At 37.2% G+C, this 17,220-nt stretch overlaps 1 protein-coding gene across 16 annotated transcripts in view; it reads left to right on the forward strand.

Moving 5' to 3' along the window:
* SYT16 (synaptotagmin 16) overlaps positions 1-17,220 on the forward strand; it is a 295,384-nt gene that overhangs the window by 169,359 nt on the left and 108,805 nt on the right. For 8 of the 16 annotated variants that reach the window (XM_084982978.1, XM_084983000.1, XM_084982998.1 and 5 more), the window contains one exon: positions 1,491-2,157. The exons of 4 other annotated variants lie outside the window; for them this stretch is intronic. In XM_084982978.1, coding sequence (XP_084839104.1) covers positions 1,635-2,157 — 523 coding nt within the window. In that variant the 5' untranslated portion in view covers positions 1,491-1,634. The remainder of the gene's footprint in view (positions 1-1,490; positions 2,158-17,220) is intronic. 4 more of the 16 variants (XM_084982990.1, XM_084982993.1, XM_084982997.1 and 1 more) reach the window with 1 other exon arrangement.

Below are 17,220 nucleotides of genomic sequence, written 5' to 3' on the forward strand. Positions count from 1 at the left end.
AGATACAAGTCTGGAAAAAGGAACTGAGATAAGGGCTAGAGATGTATATTTATTTCGGAGTTTGAAAGAAAAGTGTTAATTGAGACTTATGGGTGGGTCACCTCTCCCAGCTGATGAGTATAAAAAGGGGGAAGAGAAGAAACTGTAGGGAGCGGAGTGATTGCATATTTGTGGTTGGCGGGAAGACAAGAGAGAGTCTGAAAGACAGACGCATGAATTATTCAGCATAAGGGAAAGTACAGAGAGCTCAGTTTCCCTTTAACTGGAATGTGAACCCCATGGGGACAGAGACCTCAGGGTTACCTTACACCTGGCATGGTGCCCAGTACTTAATAGGCACTTAATCAATATTTGTTTAGTGAGTGTGTCCATGCATGTATGAATGGCTATTATGAAACCTAAAGAGAAATTTTTAGGAGGATGTAGGCAGTCGTGTCATATGTCTGAGGGCAAGAGAGCTGAAATGTACAAGACTGCTGAGAGATTTGGTCAGAAGGAAGCATTACTATAAAAGAGAGGGGTGGTTAAGTGCAAGCAGTGAATTTAAGCTCTGCTGTCATTTATAAGCAGAGCTGTCAATGCTGCCTGAGCAGTTGATGAGTAGTATAAGAGCCATAAGATATGTATGTGCACATATAATACACATGCTAAATACACATGTACACTTTGCTCAGTCCACATATATGTGTGTGTATTTGTATGCATGTGTATCTGTGAAAGTATAGATAGTTAGCCCTAGAATCTTCATTGTGCCCTGTTGCCCTGTCATCCTGTAGCTGCCTCCTTCAGATGGTGAATCTTGTGGGAAGAAAGGTCCGTCAGGAATCTCGCAGTCTGTGGAGGGGGGGTTCCAATCTTTGGGAGGTTGGAACACAGACAAAGGCAATGAAACACTCAGGACACATCTCCAACAAGCTGTGTAAGCTATTTGCCACCCTCGGTCTTTCAGAGGTTCATTGTTCCCCAAGAACAGGTGTAATTTCTGGAAATTGCATAAAAATATAAAATCCTACTTTAAGACTTGTTAAAATCTTTTAAATACCAGGCACACATTTCCTTTGAAAAGATAAAATCTTCGTGTCACGAAACAGAGATGCTTATTAGCCTGCTCTCTGGGATCTGCAGATTCGTAGATGAAGCAGCCAACCTTTCTTGTATTTTGAAATGTCATGTCCAGCTGCCTCTGAATGAAGATTCATTTATCCTTTTCACACTGTTAAGTGCGGTCTGTGGGGATGAACTTCTCTCAGTCCTCATGAATAGAGCCCATTACCGTTAATGGAAATTTTACACATGTCTACAGAGGCGAATGGGCATTGAAATAATCTACATTTAGACTTTCACAGTCGTTTTTATTTAGCTGCCTTAAGGATTTCAATAATGATCACTTTTTGTCCCCAAATTCTATTTGAAATTTATTGTAGGAGTCTGATGATGGGCCTGAGGTTGTAACTTTTAACAGGTGTAAGTATTTCTTTCCTCTGTTTCAGCTGAGAAGTTTTGAGAGTGACATATTCACAGCCATTAAGAGACCTCCAATTTAATTTCTCATCATGCTTATTCTGTAGTTCACATTAAGTCCAGAGTGCTGAAGGAATGGAACAAGTGGACTTGTAGACATCAGATAGCTGGCCATGCCCTTGGCCATGGCGTCCCAGGATGCTCAGAACTTCTTCCAGCCTCTCTCTTCCTGGATATCGCAGGTTTATGAAGCTCTCCAGCAAGCAAGAGATGCGTTATCTGCTTCGCTGGTTAACTTCAGCAAACAAGACTCTAAAGGGAGTGACAAGCTAGACCAGGACTTAGATGATATTCAGATTCAGGAAACTTACTTTGAAGATGAAGAACAAAGCAATGACTGGACTCAAGAAGACACAAATTCCTTGTTTCTTGAAGTGGATCATTTCTCCTGTTGTAATAGTGATTTCCAGGACTCTGCCCAAAATTCAAGCCCTAGACTTAGCCGACATGCAAAGGACTCATGTTCTGTAGCGTCCCAGTGGCCTAGTCAGACCCTTGATGACCAAAAGCCACCACATGTGCTTTCTTCTATTGCTGATGAAGAACATCACCTTGGAAAGCAAAGGAGTGGCCTTCAACATGACTTTGACGGTCAGCTCTCTGGTATTTTAGAAAATGTTAATGGAAAAAAGCAAGGTAAGCTAGCCAGTAATCATTTTCTCTGGGTTTGTCGAAAAGAAATTTCTGCTCATTAGATTTTGACTTCTTTTAGTTATCGTTTTGATTTTTTCTCTCTCTTATACATTTCCAAAAATTGGCTTCTTAATGAGAGATGTAATCCTTAGGAATATTTTCAATACATAAAACTTTTGAAGATTCATATTGGTGGGCCCCGTATTCCAAAACAATGGTTTTGAGCAAGTGAAATGAAGTGAAAACGAGTCTGTGGGTTCTGTTTGAGAAGCCCCTCATGCATATGTCATGCTGTTTTAAAATATCTTTTAAAATGTTCTCTCTTTTTTTAAAAAAACTAGGTTAGGAATCTCTAGATGTTACTATATTATTCAGTGTGAAATCCTGTGCAAAAAGCCATACTTGTTGCAACATTTTTAGTTGATAACACTCCAAGAACACTTCTCACAGTGTTTTACTGAGACGTGATGTGAGATGACAGTAGATAGGAAATCTTTGGAATAAGAATAGCTTGATTTTCTTTTAGCCTTGAATGGAAAAGACACATTTAAAACAAACTGCCCATAGAGCTTTATCCTGTCAGGACTGAGTGTATAATGGGCCTTCGATAAATGCATAATGAATATAGTGAAAATGTAATTAACTTTATCAAAGTAGCTGTGGTATGTTCTGGCGTATATTTCTCATGCTTCTATTACTCTAAGCCTGAAGTAAGGACATTCCATCTTCCCAAGGATCAGAGAGGTACATGATTGCCCATAAAGGTGTTGGGTGTATGAATACGATGTGTGTTTATAATGCATACATAGTTCATGCAGATAATCAGATCTATTATGTTATATGAAGGTGAACTCATTAATTCTCTTCTTGTTGGTGGGAGTAGACTTTTCTGGAATACTTTATATAGTCTCTTCATCCACTTTCAGTGATTCCTCTTAGCTTTATCTCTTTAGGGAAAAGTTTTATCCAGATACATGAAGTCTTCATAAAGAAACATAATTTCATATTCTTTGTATGATGTTTTCTTGATACCCTTACTCAAATTAGTGATATTAAATGCTAGAATGAATTGGTGAAAACAAAGTAGATTAGACTAAACATTCTTTCTGAATCTAATAAATTGTAAATAGATGTAATTTCAAGTTTTTTAAACTTATCTATAGAGATAATTCTAGAAATGTCAGGCTGCCAATAGCTTAGATTTGACTTGCAATTTCTGTATTATAGAAATTCTTGCTAAGGTTGAACTATAGTTAAAATTATTAGCAGGAATTTGGCTTACTAGATGCTTAACACTGGCTTCTGTTAATTTTTGTAATTGTTGTAATAATCCAATGGCAGTTAAACAATCGTGTTCATTTGTTCATTCTGGAAATGTTTAGTTACTAAGTTGTAGCCTCCTGGAAGCCAGGAGCCATGTTACAGATTCATTTCTGTATCCTTAACATCCCACACAATGTTATGTGTATAATAGGATATCAAATAATAATCACTGATAGAACAGAAACAAGGAAAGCTAACAACTCTAAGAGGTAATAAATACTATTGTTATTCTCACTTGAAGAAATGGATGCTTAGAATTCAATAATATACCCAAGATCCCCATTTAGAAAGAGGCTCTGGTAGTCTGATTCTAGAGTTTACACATATAACTCTCCCCTATTTTTTAAAGGAATAATTTACATATAGTAAAATTCATCATTCTTAGTGTATAGTTCTGTGAGTTTTGACAAACATGTATGGTTTTTTAACCACTACAACTATCAAAGTTAAAACAGTTACACAACCTCTAAAAATTCTCCCAATTCCTTCTGTAGTTGTTCCTTTTCCCTACCTCCATCTCCTGGAAATTGCTGATGTACTTTCTGTTTCTATTGTTCACCTGTTCCAGAATGTCATATAAATGGAATCATGCAGTTGGTACCCTTTTGAGTCTGAACTTTCTTCATAATGCACTTATTGTAATGCACTTGAGATTTATCCATGTTTTCCTGTCTTCTAGTAGTTTGCTTTTTCATAACTGAATAGTATACCATTTCATGAAGGCCCCAGTTTGTTGATACATCCATCAGTTGAGGGCTATTGAGTTGTTTCTAGGTTTTAGCAATATGAATAAAATTACTATGAACATTTATAAAACAGGTTTTTGTATGGAATTATTTTCATTTCAATTGGGCAGATACCTATGAGTGGGATTGCTAGGTCACCTTAGAAGTATATATTTAACTTTATACTTTAAAAAATCCCATTTTCCAGAGTACAGTTTTGCATTTTCAGAAGTTATGCAAAGATTAACTGTCATTCATATCCTCAGCAGCACTTTGTGGTATTCTTTTTATTTTTAGCCATTCTCATAGCTGTGTAGTGATAAAACTCAACTTTGGGAGAGAATTCTCCATTGGTCTCTTGCATGTCCTATGAGCAGAGCAGAGCTACAATCAGCCTTTTGTTTTAGATTATCTTTTCAAATATTTGTTTGCTGTCCCCTGTAATAAAGTTAATGTCTCTATTCAAGGTAAAGCTTAGGCAAATCTGCTTGCAAATGACAGAGGTTTTTCCAAGCTTGGTGTTTTCTGACTGTAACATAAATCCGTTGCATGCATGGAATCTATCTGGACCTGCCTCTGCATTGCCCTTGTGGTACTTGGAGGTGCTGCGAGTAATAAATTGTCCTTTATCTCTGACCCAGAAATCTTGCATCTTTGCCAACGTCCATAAAACTGTAGCAGGCAAACTTAGAGTGCAAGTAGGGTAAAATTGTAAACACTTCATAGGTTTTAACATCCCATTTGGATTTAATTTGCATTTCCCTAATAACTGGAGACACTGAGAATTTTTTTCATGCAGTTGTACTCTGTATGACTTCTTCAATGAAGTCTTCAAATCTTTTGCCCACTTTTATTGAATTGTTTCTTATTTTTGAGATTTGAGAGTTATGCTTATATTCTGAATATGAATTACTTTCTAGGTATACACTTTGAAGATGTTTTCTCCTAGTTTTTGGCTTGAATTTTCATTGTCTTAACAAAGTCCCTCAAAGAACAGAGATTCTTAGTTAAATGAAATCCAACTTATCAAGTATTTCTTTTATGAATTGTGCTTTTGGTATCACATCTAAGAAATCTTTCTATAAGCCAGTATAAGAAAGATTTTTTCCTATGTTTTATTCTAGAAATTTTAAAGTTACGGATTTTGCATTTAGAGTTATGATCTATTTTAAGATACTTTTTTATACAATGCAAGATATCTAATCATTCCTATTCCATTTGTTGAAATGATAATTATTTTTCTGTTGTTTGATTTGATGTCTTTGTCAGAATTTTTTATCTATATATGTGTGGGTCTGTTTCTGGACTCTGTATTTTCCCATTAATCTATGTTTATGTGTTTCCTCTAATAATACACTGTCTTGGTTACTATAGCACTTTGGTCTTGAAATCAGGCGAGCCCTCCAAATTTATTATAATTTAAAAATTGTTTTGGAGTTCCCACTGTGGCACAACAGGATCAGTGGTATCTCTACAGTGCCAAGACATAGGTTCGATCCCTAGCCAAGCAGAGTGGGTTAAAGGATCTGGTGTTGCCTCAGTGACTGTGGCTCACATCTGATCCCTGCATCCATATGGTGCAGGGTGGCCAAAAAAAAATACATATATATATATTGTTTTGATTATTCTAGTTTGTTTCCATATAGATTTCAGATTAAGCTTATTGATTTTTATAAAACAACTGTTGGGAATTTCATTGGAATTATGATGAGAGAGAATGACATGCTAATAATTCTGTTTTTAAATCCATGTACATGGTATACCACTTCATTTATTTAGTTCCTAATTTTTTTCATCTGCTTTGTAGTTTCCAGCATACAGGTCTCATGTATTTTATTAGATTTTTAGCTAAATATTTTCTTTTTTGGATATAATTGTAAACAGTATATGTATAACTTTCAATTTCCAATTGCTTCTTGCTAGTGTATAGAAATGCCATGGATTTTTGTATAATAATCTTGTATTATGCAACACACTGATGAGTTCTAATAGCTTTTTTGTAGCTATTTTGGAATTTTATACATTAATGATAATGTAATCTGTTAGAAAAATGATAGTTTTATTTATCCCTTTTCAATATCCATGTCTATTATTTCTTTTTCTTGACTGATTATACTATATTGTCATGTTGAATAATAATGGTGAAATTGAGTCTCTTTGCTGTGATCCCAGGCTAGTGGAAAAGTTTTGTCTTTCATTGTTTCTTAGTAGTTAGGTCTAGGTTTCTCTAGATGCTTATTTTTTTATATTGTAGAAGTTTCTTTCTATTGCAGTTCGTTAGGAGTTTTTTAATCAAAAATGATGTTGAATTATGTCAACTACAGTTTTGTATCTATCGAGCTTGTCATATGATTTTTTTGTTCAATCTGTTGAAATGAATTATACTGATTAATTTTTGAGTATTGAACCAGTCATGCATACTTGCATAAAATCCACTTAGTCATAGATATACCATTCTTTTCAAGTATTGCTGGATTTGATTTGCTAATATTTTGTTGAGGAATATTTTTTTCATCTATTTAATTTGAGATATTATTCTGTAGTTTTCTTGAAATATCTTCATCTGGTTATGATATCTGGGTAATGTTGGCCTTATAAAATGAGTAATGAAATATTTCTCCTTTCTTACAGTCTGAACAAATTTAGGATAAATTAGCATTATTTATTTCTTTAAATGTTTGGTAGAATTTTCAGGTGAATTTACCTAAGCTTGGAATTTTGTTGTTGTTGTTGGAAGATTTTGAAATACAAATTCAATTTCATTAGCATGTATAGGATTATTTAAGATATCTTTTTCTTGAGTGACTTTTGGCAGTTTTTATTTCTCAAAGATTTTTTTTTAATTTCATCTATGTTGTTAAATTTATGGACATAGTATTTTCTTGTTATCCTTTTGATGTTTGTAGGATTTATAGTGGTCTCTTTTGTTTCTTGATACTGGCTTTTTTTTTTTTCTTTGCTTTTTTTAGGGCCGTACCCATGGCATATGGAGTTTCCCAGGCTAGGGGTCGAATCAGAGCCACAGCTTCTAGCCTACACCACAGCCATAGCAACACAGAATCTGAGCCACATCTGCGAACTACACCACACCTCACGATAATGCTAGATCCCTAACCCACTGAGTGAGGCCAGGAATCCAACCTGCAACCTCATGGCTCCTAGTCGGATTCGTTTCCACTGAATCGCGATGGGAACTCCCCATGTTTCCTGATATTGGTAATTTTCATCTTTATTTTTTGCAGGGGTATGGGGTCTATCCAAGTAGAGGACTGTCTATCTATACACCTATGTATTTTTTTCAAGAATTAGTTTTTAGTTTCATTAATTTTTCCCTATTATTTTTCTGTTTCTAATTTCATTGATTTCTGTTATTTATTATATTCTTCCTTCTGCTTGCTTTGGGTATAATTTGTTCTTTTTTAAAAATATAATCATTTAAGCTATACATTTTTCTAAGCACTGCATTGTCTGGAAAAATATTAATATATAGTTTTGTTTTCATTGTATTAAACTATTTCCTAACTTGCCATTTGACTTCCTTTTTGAAGCATTGTTTATTTAAAAGTGTTTTGGTTAAGTTCCAAATGTTGGGAATAGCCTAGGTAACTTTCTGTTACCAGTTTCTGAATTAATTTAGTTGTGGTCTCAGCACGTACTGTGTACTATTTTAGTTAGAAAAAATTAAAATTTGGAGTTCCCATCATGGTGCAGTGGTTAACGAATCCAACTAGGAACCATGAGGTTGTGGGTTCGATCCCTGGCCTTGCTCAGTGGGTTAAGGATCCAGCGTTTGCCGTGAGCTGTGGTATAGATCACAGACACGGCTTGGATCCTATGTTGCTGTGGCTGTGGCATGGACCAGCAGCAACAGCTCCGATTAGACCCCTAGCCTTGGAACCTCCGTATGGCGCAGGAGTGGCCCTAGAAAAGGCAAAAAAAAAGATAAAAAAAAGAATTAAAATTTATTTTGTCATCTTAATCACGTTCTAACTTGTTGAATGTTTCATGTGTAAACTTGCAAAGACTGAGTATTTTGCTGTTTATTGGATACAGCGTTCTATAAATTACTTCCAGTTGTTTGAGGCTGCTTTTCAGATTTCCTATATACTTATTTTCATACTGATTTTGCCTGCTGATTTTGTTCTATTGCTTACTGAGAGAGAAGTACTGAATTCTCCAACTTTACTTGTGAATTTGGCTATTATTCTCTTTTTGGTTCTTTCAGTTTTTGCTTCATGTAGTTTGAAGCTCTGTTGTTAAATACAACACATTTTAGAAATATATGTTTCCTTGGTGAATTGACCTCTTGGTCATTAAGTAATATGCCTTTTGAATCTCTGGTAGTATTTCTTGACCTAAAGTCTACTTTGACGGCTACTCCTACTTTCTTTTGATTAATTTTGCCATGGCATGTTCTTTTCTATTCTTTAACTTTAAATCTATCTTTATCTTTATAGTGGGATTCTTGTACATGGCATATAATTGGGCCTTGTTTTTATATTTTACTTCTAATTGATCTGTTTAATCTGTTTGTATTTAATGTAATTATTGATATTGAATAAAAATCTGTCATCTTGTTAGTTTTTTTTCCTATTTGTTTCATCCATTCTTTGTTTCTTTTATTCTATTTTTTCCTGCCTTCTTTTGGGTTAGATATTTTTGTGATTCCATTTCATCTCCACTATGGGCTCACTATTTTTATCTCTTTCAAAAAATGTTTAATGGTCATCCTAAGATTTTATAGCATATATCTTTAGTTAATTGAAGTGTCTATCTTGATATAATATTGTACAATTTCAGGTATACTTAGATGCTGTCACAACAATATATTTCCAATCTTTCCTTTCTATCCTTTGTTTTATTCTTATTACATATGTTACTTTTACACTTGCCATAAATATTTAGTATGCTGATACTGTTGTGCTTTACTTGGTTGATTGTCTCCTAGACTGATGGAAATAAGAAAAAAAGGAATCCTGTATTTATCTCATTTATGTCATTTGACATATTCTTTAACTTTTTCTTGTGCATATATGTGGCTGATGAATTAGTTGTTGTTTGAACAATATTTATTTATTTTTGAAATATATTTTAAATAGGTATAGGATTCTGAGTTGACGTGTTTCTTTTAGCACCTTAAGTTTGCCATTTCACACTGCCTTGTGGTTTGCATTGTTTTCTGTGCATATAATTCTTACTTTTGTTCCTCTGAATATAATGTATCTCCCCCTCCCCCCCGCCACCTCCACCCTATAGCGTATGGAGTTCCCAGGCTAGGGATCAGATCTGAACCACAGTTCCAGCCTATGCTATAGCTGCGGTAGCTGCAGTGATGCCAGATCCTTTAACCCACTGTGTTGGAGTGGACCAGGGATCAAATTTGTATCCTGGCACTGCACAGACACCACCAATTCTGTTGCACCACAGTAGAAACTCCTATAGTGTCTTTTTTCCCACCAGATGCCTTAAAGATTTTGTCTTTATCTTTGGTTTTCAGCAACGTATATCTAGAGGTGTGTGTGTATGTTTATATTTGTGTGTGTGTGTGTGTATGTGTGTTCTAGTATTCATTTTTACTGGTGTTCTCTATCCTTCTTATGTCTGTGGTTTAGTAAGTTTCATTATTTCTGAAAAATTCTTGGCCATCATCTTTTCAAATATTTCTTCTAATCCATCCTCTCCTGCTACTCCAATTATACAAGTATTATACCACTTAATGTTATCCCACAGCTCCTGAATATTCTTTTTTTTTTTTCCTTCACTCTTTATTTCTCTTTGTATTTCTGTTAGGGTAGTAGTATCTAATGACATAGCCTTCAAATCGACTAATATTTTCTTTGGCTGTGTGAAGTCTGGTGATGAGTCCATCAAAAGCATTCTTCATCTCTGTTACCTTGTTTTTCATTTCTAGCACTTTCATTTGACTAAAAAAATTTCGGTTTCTCTGTTGACATTCCTCATCAATTCCTGCATGTTTCTCCTTTTTTCCATTATGGTTTCTTTTTAACATGTTAATCAGTTATTTTAAATTCCCTGTGTGATAATTGCAATACTTAAGTCATATCTGACTTTGGCTTTCTTGATTGTCTTATGTCTTGACAGTGTATTTTTCCTATCTGCTTTTTTGCTTGTCTTGTATTTTTGACTGAAATTGAACATCATATGTAGGGTAAATAAATAGTATTTCTGCCTGGAAATAGGTTAGCCTTTTCTAATGCTGTGCTTTTAGTGTGTGTGGGGGGTGAGTCAATTTAGTCAGAATTTGAGCTGGGTTTGGGTTTTGTTGTTGTTGTTTTTTTTCTTTTACTTTTTAGGGCCACATCTGTGGCATATAGAAGTTCCGGGGCTAAGGGTCAAATTAGAGCTGCAACTGCTGGGCTGTCCCGCAGCCACAGCAACACAGATCCAAGCCACTCACCAGCTATGCCACAGATCGCAGCAATGCCAGATCCTTAATCCACTGAGCAAGGCCAGGGATCAAACCCACATCCTCATGGATACTAGTTGGTTTCTTAACCCAATGAGCCACAAAGGGAACTCCTGTTGTCGTTATTGTTAATCTCTTTGTAGTATAGCTCTCAAAATCCTCTCTTATTACTTTGTGTTTAGGGTAGGAGCTTGTTGGCTACAGAGCTTTGTCAAAATCTACTCCATCTTCAGGTTCAAGTCTCTCTTGTTGCCTATACCTCAGAGGGAGTCTCTCTTTTCAGACTGTTGGCCCTTTCTCAGAAGAAGCCTGATGTTATTCATTACTTGATATTTGCTCTTATGGTGTGGTTGTGTTGTAAGTTTCTGTTTTCTCCTGTTCTGGAGCAGCCTCTTTCTCAGGCAGGTGATATGTTCCTGTGTCTTGGGTTAGCACCTTCTGCATAACCTTGCTCCTTTCTCAGAGTTAGAGGATTTTCACCAGTCTTACTCCAGGACTTCTTTCTGCCTCTTCCCCAGAGGTAGAAGTTTCTTTTTTTTTTTTTTTTTTTTTTTTTTTTGTCTTTTTGCCTTTTCTAGGGCTGCACCTGCGGCATATGGAGGTTCCCAGGCTAGAGGTCCAATCAGAGCTGTAGCCGCTGGCCTACACCAGAGCCATAGCAACGTGGGATCCGAGCCGCATCTGCATCCTACACCACAGCTCACAGCAACACCGAATCCTTAACCTGCTGAGTGAGGCCAGGGATCGAATCTGCAACCTCATGGTTCCTAGTCAGATTCGTTAACCACTGCACCACGACGGGAACTCCAGAAGTTTCTATTCTATTCTAGTCTTTCACCTTAATGTGTCTTTACCTATGACCTGAGGGTGATAGGATTTGCTGCCCCTACCCAAGTGGCTTTTGTTCCATAGTGGATATAGAGAGGAATCTTGGTGAGACTTCTGATTTTTCCTGGAGCAGCTGCTCTTTATCTCCTCCAGGACCACCCATGAGAGAACTTTCTCCACTCCTGCACTGCCTGAATCTTTTCTGTGAGCACCAGGTGAGTTCTATGGGGCCAAAATTCTAAGTGGGTTCCAATATCTTTTGGGTTTATGACTGCCATGGGTTCTCTACTCTTGCACTAGTCCATACTTGGTCTTCAGAAATTCTTTGAAAGTATTAGCTTCATTTTTCTTACCAGCCTGTGTGAATCCAGCATCTGCCCTTGGCAAGCAAATTCTTGTGTCCTTTTTCCCATTGAAAGAAGTTTCCTTTTTGTGACTTTTAGACTAATTGGTTGCTTTTTGACCTCAGCTCTCTGGGGAGTTTTTTTTTTTTTTTTTTTAATATGTCATTTTATATATTAGGTGTATTTTATTTTCATTTAAAAAGCAGGAGCATTATTTCCAATTTTTCAAAGTAGAGGCTAAAATGTAGAGCTTGCACATTTAACACTGCACTCTAAAAGTGAATTGGGCATTCTCAATCATTTAGGTAGTATGCTTCGGCAGGGAGATAAATGTACAAATAAAATATTGATTTTCCCTTAAGTAGTTTTCAAATGCCTGAGAGATTTTTACATGTACAAAGTCCTCTTTTAAGAAGTTGGTGTAAAGTTAGAACAGTTATATATATGATAACTTTTGAGATGCTTTTGCCAGCAGTGATCAGAGAAGGTCCCACAGAGAATATGATATAGGACTGCAGACATTAAGAATGAATTATAATTTAACAGGTGAGCAGAGAGAGAAAGGCATTCCATTAGAAGGAAAGACATTAACACAGACATAGGGCATTTTCAGGGATAGATCGTGAGGCTAAAGCATAGGCTGTAATTGGAAAGGTCTTGGTTTTTTTTTTTTTTAATCAAGGATTTAGCTTTTATCTTATAAACAGCTGGGAATTTCAAAAGGCTCTTAATTAAATGTGACACCAGCAGAGCTCCATTTTAGAAGGATAACTATTTCATCAGTTTGCAGGCTGCATTGGAGGAAAGGATATATGTTATGGAGCCACTGCAATAGCTTGTAAGAAGAAACAGTATGTAAGCCAATCAAATACATAAAGAGAAATATTGTCATTATTTTGATGTTACTTCTTCCAAAAGCCTTTCAACTAAAGGAGGTCTTTGACAGGACTGTAGCAGGGCCATGGTGCCACCTTTAACTGCTGGGCGGAGGCAGAAGTCCTGGTTTCCCTCTCAGTTTCCTTCACCCCGAAGGGTGCTCCTCACAACACTGGGTTGGATGGGAGCAGGGGGGTGGTCCATCTCTCCAGGTGGTCTCCTTTGACATGAAGGTGAAGGTGGCCTATTGACATGAAGGTGAAGGTAGCCTTGATGATGATGAAAATCCTGAGTCGCCAGTGGACTTTCTCTGACACCACCCAGGTAGAGAAGGGTAGGGGTGCCTCATTACTTCAGGAGGGGTACAGGCTCCCCATGTACCCTCCACTAATACCTTGGGGATTCAGGGTGCTCATTACTGGCCATTAAGGATGAAAGTTCTGGATTCCTACCCAGCCTTCTCTGGCAACCCTTAGTGGGGTTGGGGACCCTCATAAAGCTCTGTGAGGATGGAAGTAAGTCTAGGCTGCCTACCTGGCCTTTGCTGGCATGGGTGAGGGTGGGGGACACAGTTTTTTCTGTGCTATTTGGCCAGAGTAAGAACACTTATGTGAAAAACTTTTCTGTTTTGGTAGTCTGTCCCTTTCCTGACCCTTTTCACAGAGAAAGCAGCCTTTTCTTGAGCATTTTGGTCTATGTTCATTGGTGTTTCTGGGTTGCCAGCTGTAAGTCTGAGACATATGAGGTGAAAGAATCCAGGAAACTCACGACCATGTTGTTCCTTGAGTCGCCTGGTTCCTGGCTGGCCTGCCTTTTTCTTGGCACCTTTCAGTGTTCTCATCTTTGTTTTATATACAATGTCTAGAGTTTCGAGTTGTACTTAAGGGCAAGAATAGGGAAAATTATATCAATTCTGAATTTCTAAAAGTTAAAATCTTCCAGTTAGTCCTTAATAAAAATATGGCTTTAAATCCTGCCCAGTTCTCTACATTTCACAGTGAAAATAAGAGCAATAGAATAATGATAAAGGGTGGCTTTTATATATAGATAGTATGGGGAGAAACATTTCTCATTTCTCCATAAAGGGGGTCTTATATGATAGTCATCTTCTTTTCTTTTCTTTTTTCTTTCTTTCTTTTTTTTTTTTTTTTTTGCTTCTTTTAGGGCCACACCTGCCACATATGAAAGTTCCCAGGGTAGGGGATCAAATCTGAGCTGACCCCCTACCCTGGCCTATACCAAAGCCCCAGAAAGTGGGATCCAAGCTGCATCTGTGACCTACAGCACAGCTCACAGCAATGCCAGATCCTTAACCCACTGAGTGGGGCCAGGGATCAAACTCAGATCCTCATGGATACTAGTTGAGTTCATAACCCACTGAGCTACAACAGGAACTGCATATGATAGCCTTCTTCAGTTAACCAAATATTTATTGAATGCCTACCATGTACAGATTGCTGAGGGGAATGGACAGATCTTCACAAGCATAAACCATGGACTTCTACAGATTATTGAAATACTTACACCATTTGTTTAAAATGTTCCAAAAGATGCAAAAATTTTTCTAATGTTCTGGCTCTTTGGTGTCGGTGGGAGCTGGGGATGCAGCATAGACCTAGAATGAGACCATCCCATTGGCCCAAATCACTCATGTCTTTATAGATGGAGGAGCTTTGCTGAGTTTTCTCTAGGGAACTTGCATCTTTCTCTCTCCCTGATGAGATGGAGTCCACTAATTTACTTCAAATGTCTTATAGTTAATGAACAAAGCTCTCATTCCTCTCTTTCTTCAAAATATTTAAATACCCTAAGGACCCTCTGAAACTAGCATAAGGGACTGGACTCTCAGCTGCATGAATGTTCCTTGTTTCTGGGGGGGGGGGATTTTACCTACTGGTTAATAGTCTTGAACGATCCTCGTGTGCTCATTTTCTCCTTTATACCAGGGGATCACACCAGCCTCAGTTCACGAGCTGCCTTGCAGTCTGTTAGAGAGATGTCTTTGGAGGTATGCTAGGGAAAGGCAGCATTTTAATCAGTGATTTATATGCACTTTTTAAAAAGCCTTGTCAAGCCTGCTTTTCCCATTTAACCTTGAATTCTTTTCATAACGTTGGATCTTGATTTTTATGCTCCTTAATGTGCCATATTTTTCTCTACAATAGATTTTAAGCTAAATTGGCCCAAAACAAGAGGGGTGCTGAATGCTTTTTGTAACCATGGAAACATTTCTGGGCACTTACTGAGGACCTGGTTGCCAATAGTAATGTAACAGAGAAAATAGATACACTTCATTTAGCAGTTGCCTATGATTAAGAGGCAGATCCAGTCCTTATAGTGCCATCTCAAGATAGGCTTTTTGGTTTAAAGACCCAAATCCCAAACACCAACTTCTCAGTCACGAAGCAGTTATGACACCTTTGATGTGTGATGGGAAGGGAGTCTAATTGCATTTAAAAATCATCTTTGTTTTCAGTTTTTCACCTCATACTTTTTTTTTTTGAGGCTGTTTTTTAACCACATGTATTTGTTTCCAAGAAATATGCTCACTATTTCCTGAAATAGCCTGCTAATGGAATTAATGTGTTCCAAGTACACTGGCATATAGAACTTTAGAAACACTCTTTGGCTAGATGGAATGTATTTAAAAAATAGAACAGCAGGCTCTGAAATCATGGTGATATAATTTGACTTTTCAATCAGATTATTCTACAAGGCTAATGTAACATGGAAGAGAAAATCCTACTGTGTTCTTAGTTGCTGGTTGGCCTCAAGCTTTTATGAATTGAAGGTATTTTCTTCTGTCGATGTTTTAGGGATTGCTTGTAGAAATTGAGACTAAATGGTAACTGGCAATAGAATGCAGTCGATTGATTAATCACACAGGTTTCATTTCTTTTCTGTAGGATGCATTACTGCCCATGAAATGCTGTATCCTGACTTTCCTTTATTTGCAATATTGAACTTTGCTTTCTCATTGCCCAAGTAATTTCTTCAAAGTAAACTCACCTCTAGTTAAATTTATCTTCATTTGTTAATACTTCATTTGATAGTATTTGCCATCATGTTATAGTTTATCCAAGAGTTGTCCACGAAAAGTGTTTAGTATTCTGCAAAAGCTTCAGAACTTGTCTTCTGAAAGCTTTCTAAAGCTACTTCTCTTGCTATGTTGACTTGCATGTTTTAGAAAAGCTGTGTATTAATGAACATTCCAGGAGCTGACATCCAGTTTTCAGAGGCTTGACATTTAAGGCAAGGAGGTTATTGCCATTGTTATTATTATTATTATTATTATTATTATTATTATTATTATTTGCAACTCTGGGTCATTTTAAAAGGAAATTTCAGATGTGTAACAGTTTTATATAGGCAGAAGTTAGAACATGCAACTTAAACAAATGGTCGATTTTTGCCTTGATTTGTGGATGTTGTAATATGATAGGACTTTGTGTGTGTGTGTCTTTTTAGGGACAACCCATGCATGCGGAAGTTCCCAGGCTAAGGGTCAAATGGGAGCTACAGCTGCTGGCCTACACCACAGCCACAGCAACGCAGGATCTGAACCATGTTTGCAACCTACACCACAGCTCATGGCAACACCAAATCCTTAACCTACTGAGTGAGGCCAGGCTCGAACCCTCATCCTCATGGATACCAGTCAGGTTTGTTACCTCTGAGCCAAGACAGGAACTCCTGATGGGGCATTTTTAAGGACAGGTTTAAAATGAGAAATCTCTTTTTCTATTTTCCCCTTCTTACCATCACTAGTAACAGATTAGAGGAATTAGAGGTAAATTACACTTCAAATAAGCCTAAATTCCATTTTCACAATTCCCAGGGAGCCAGGAATTTTCTTTAAGAATGGAATTACTTGATAATAAGAAAGCTCAGGGGTCTTTCTTGCCCCAAGACACAGACTGTAATTGAGGCAGGTGTATCTTTCTTGCAATTATGTAGCCCAGTGGGGAAGAAACCAGAGCTAGGTATGTTCTACAATTTAGTAAGACCTTTCTTCATTGATGTATATTGTTTCTTCTTGCTGATGGTGAGTCTTACTTGTGTTGATTGTGTGTTGTGTATTTATCTTTTTGAATGCTGTGGAGAGGTTATCCCCTTCCCTTCTTCCCCTCTTGTCTTCTCCTTCCTTTGGTAAGTTCCCTTTCTTCCTCCCTAGTACTCTTTTCTGATGTCTGCCTTTGCAGAGAGAGTCTTGTGTCTGAAAAGGAGCCTCGTAATGGAGAGAGTTGCTCAGATGTGCTGATTAAGTTCCTCTTCCACGTGGAGAACAGACTTGTGGTTGCCCGTCGGGGGGTGGGGTGGACTGGGATGGACTGGGAATTTGGGGTTAATAGATGCAAACTATTGCCTTTAGAATGGATTAGCAATGAGATCCTGCTGTATAGCACTGGGAACTATATCTAGTCACTTATGATGGAACATCATAATGTGAGAAAAAAGGAGTGTATGTGTCTATGTGTGACTGGGTCACCTTGCTGTACAGTAGAAAATTGACAGAACACTGCAAACCAGCTATAATGGAAAA

The sequence above is a fragment of the Sus scrofa genome, chromosome 1, assembly GCF_054392235.1.
Source record: "Sus scrofa isolate SSC_HxYL_T2T_F1_AM1 chromosome 1, Sscrofa_HxYL_maternal_Yorkshire_Landrace_v2.0, whole genome shotgun sequence".
Taxonomy (NCBI): domain Eukaryota; kingdom Metazoa; phylum Chordata; class Mammalia; order Artiodactyla; family Suidae; genus Sus; species Sus scrofa.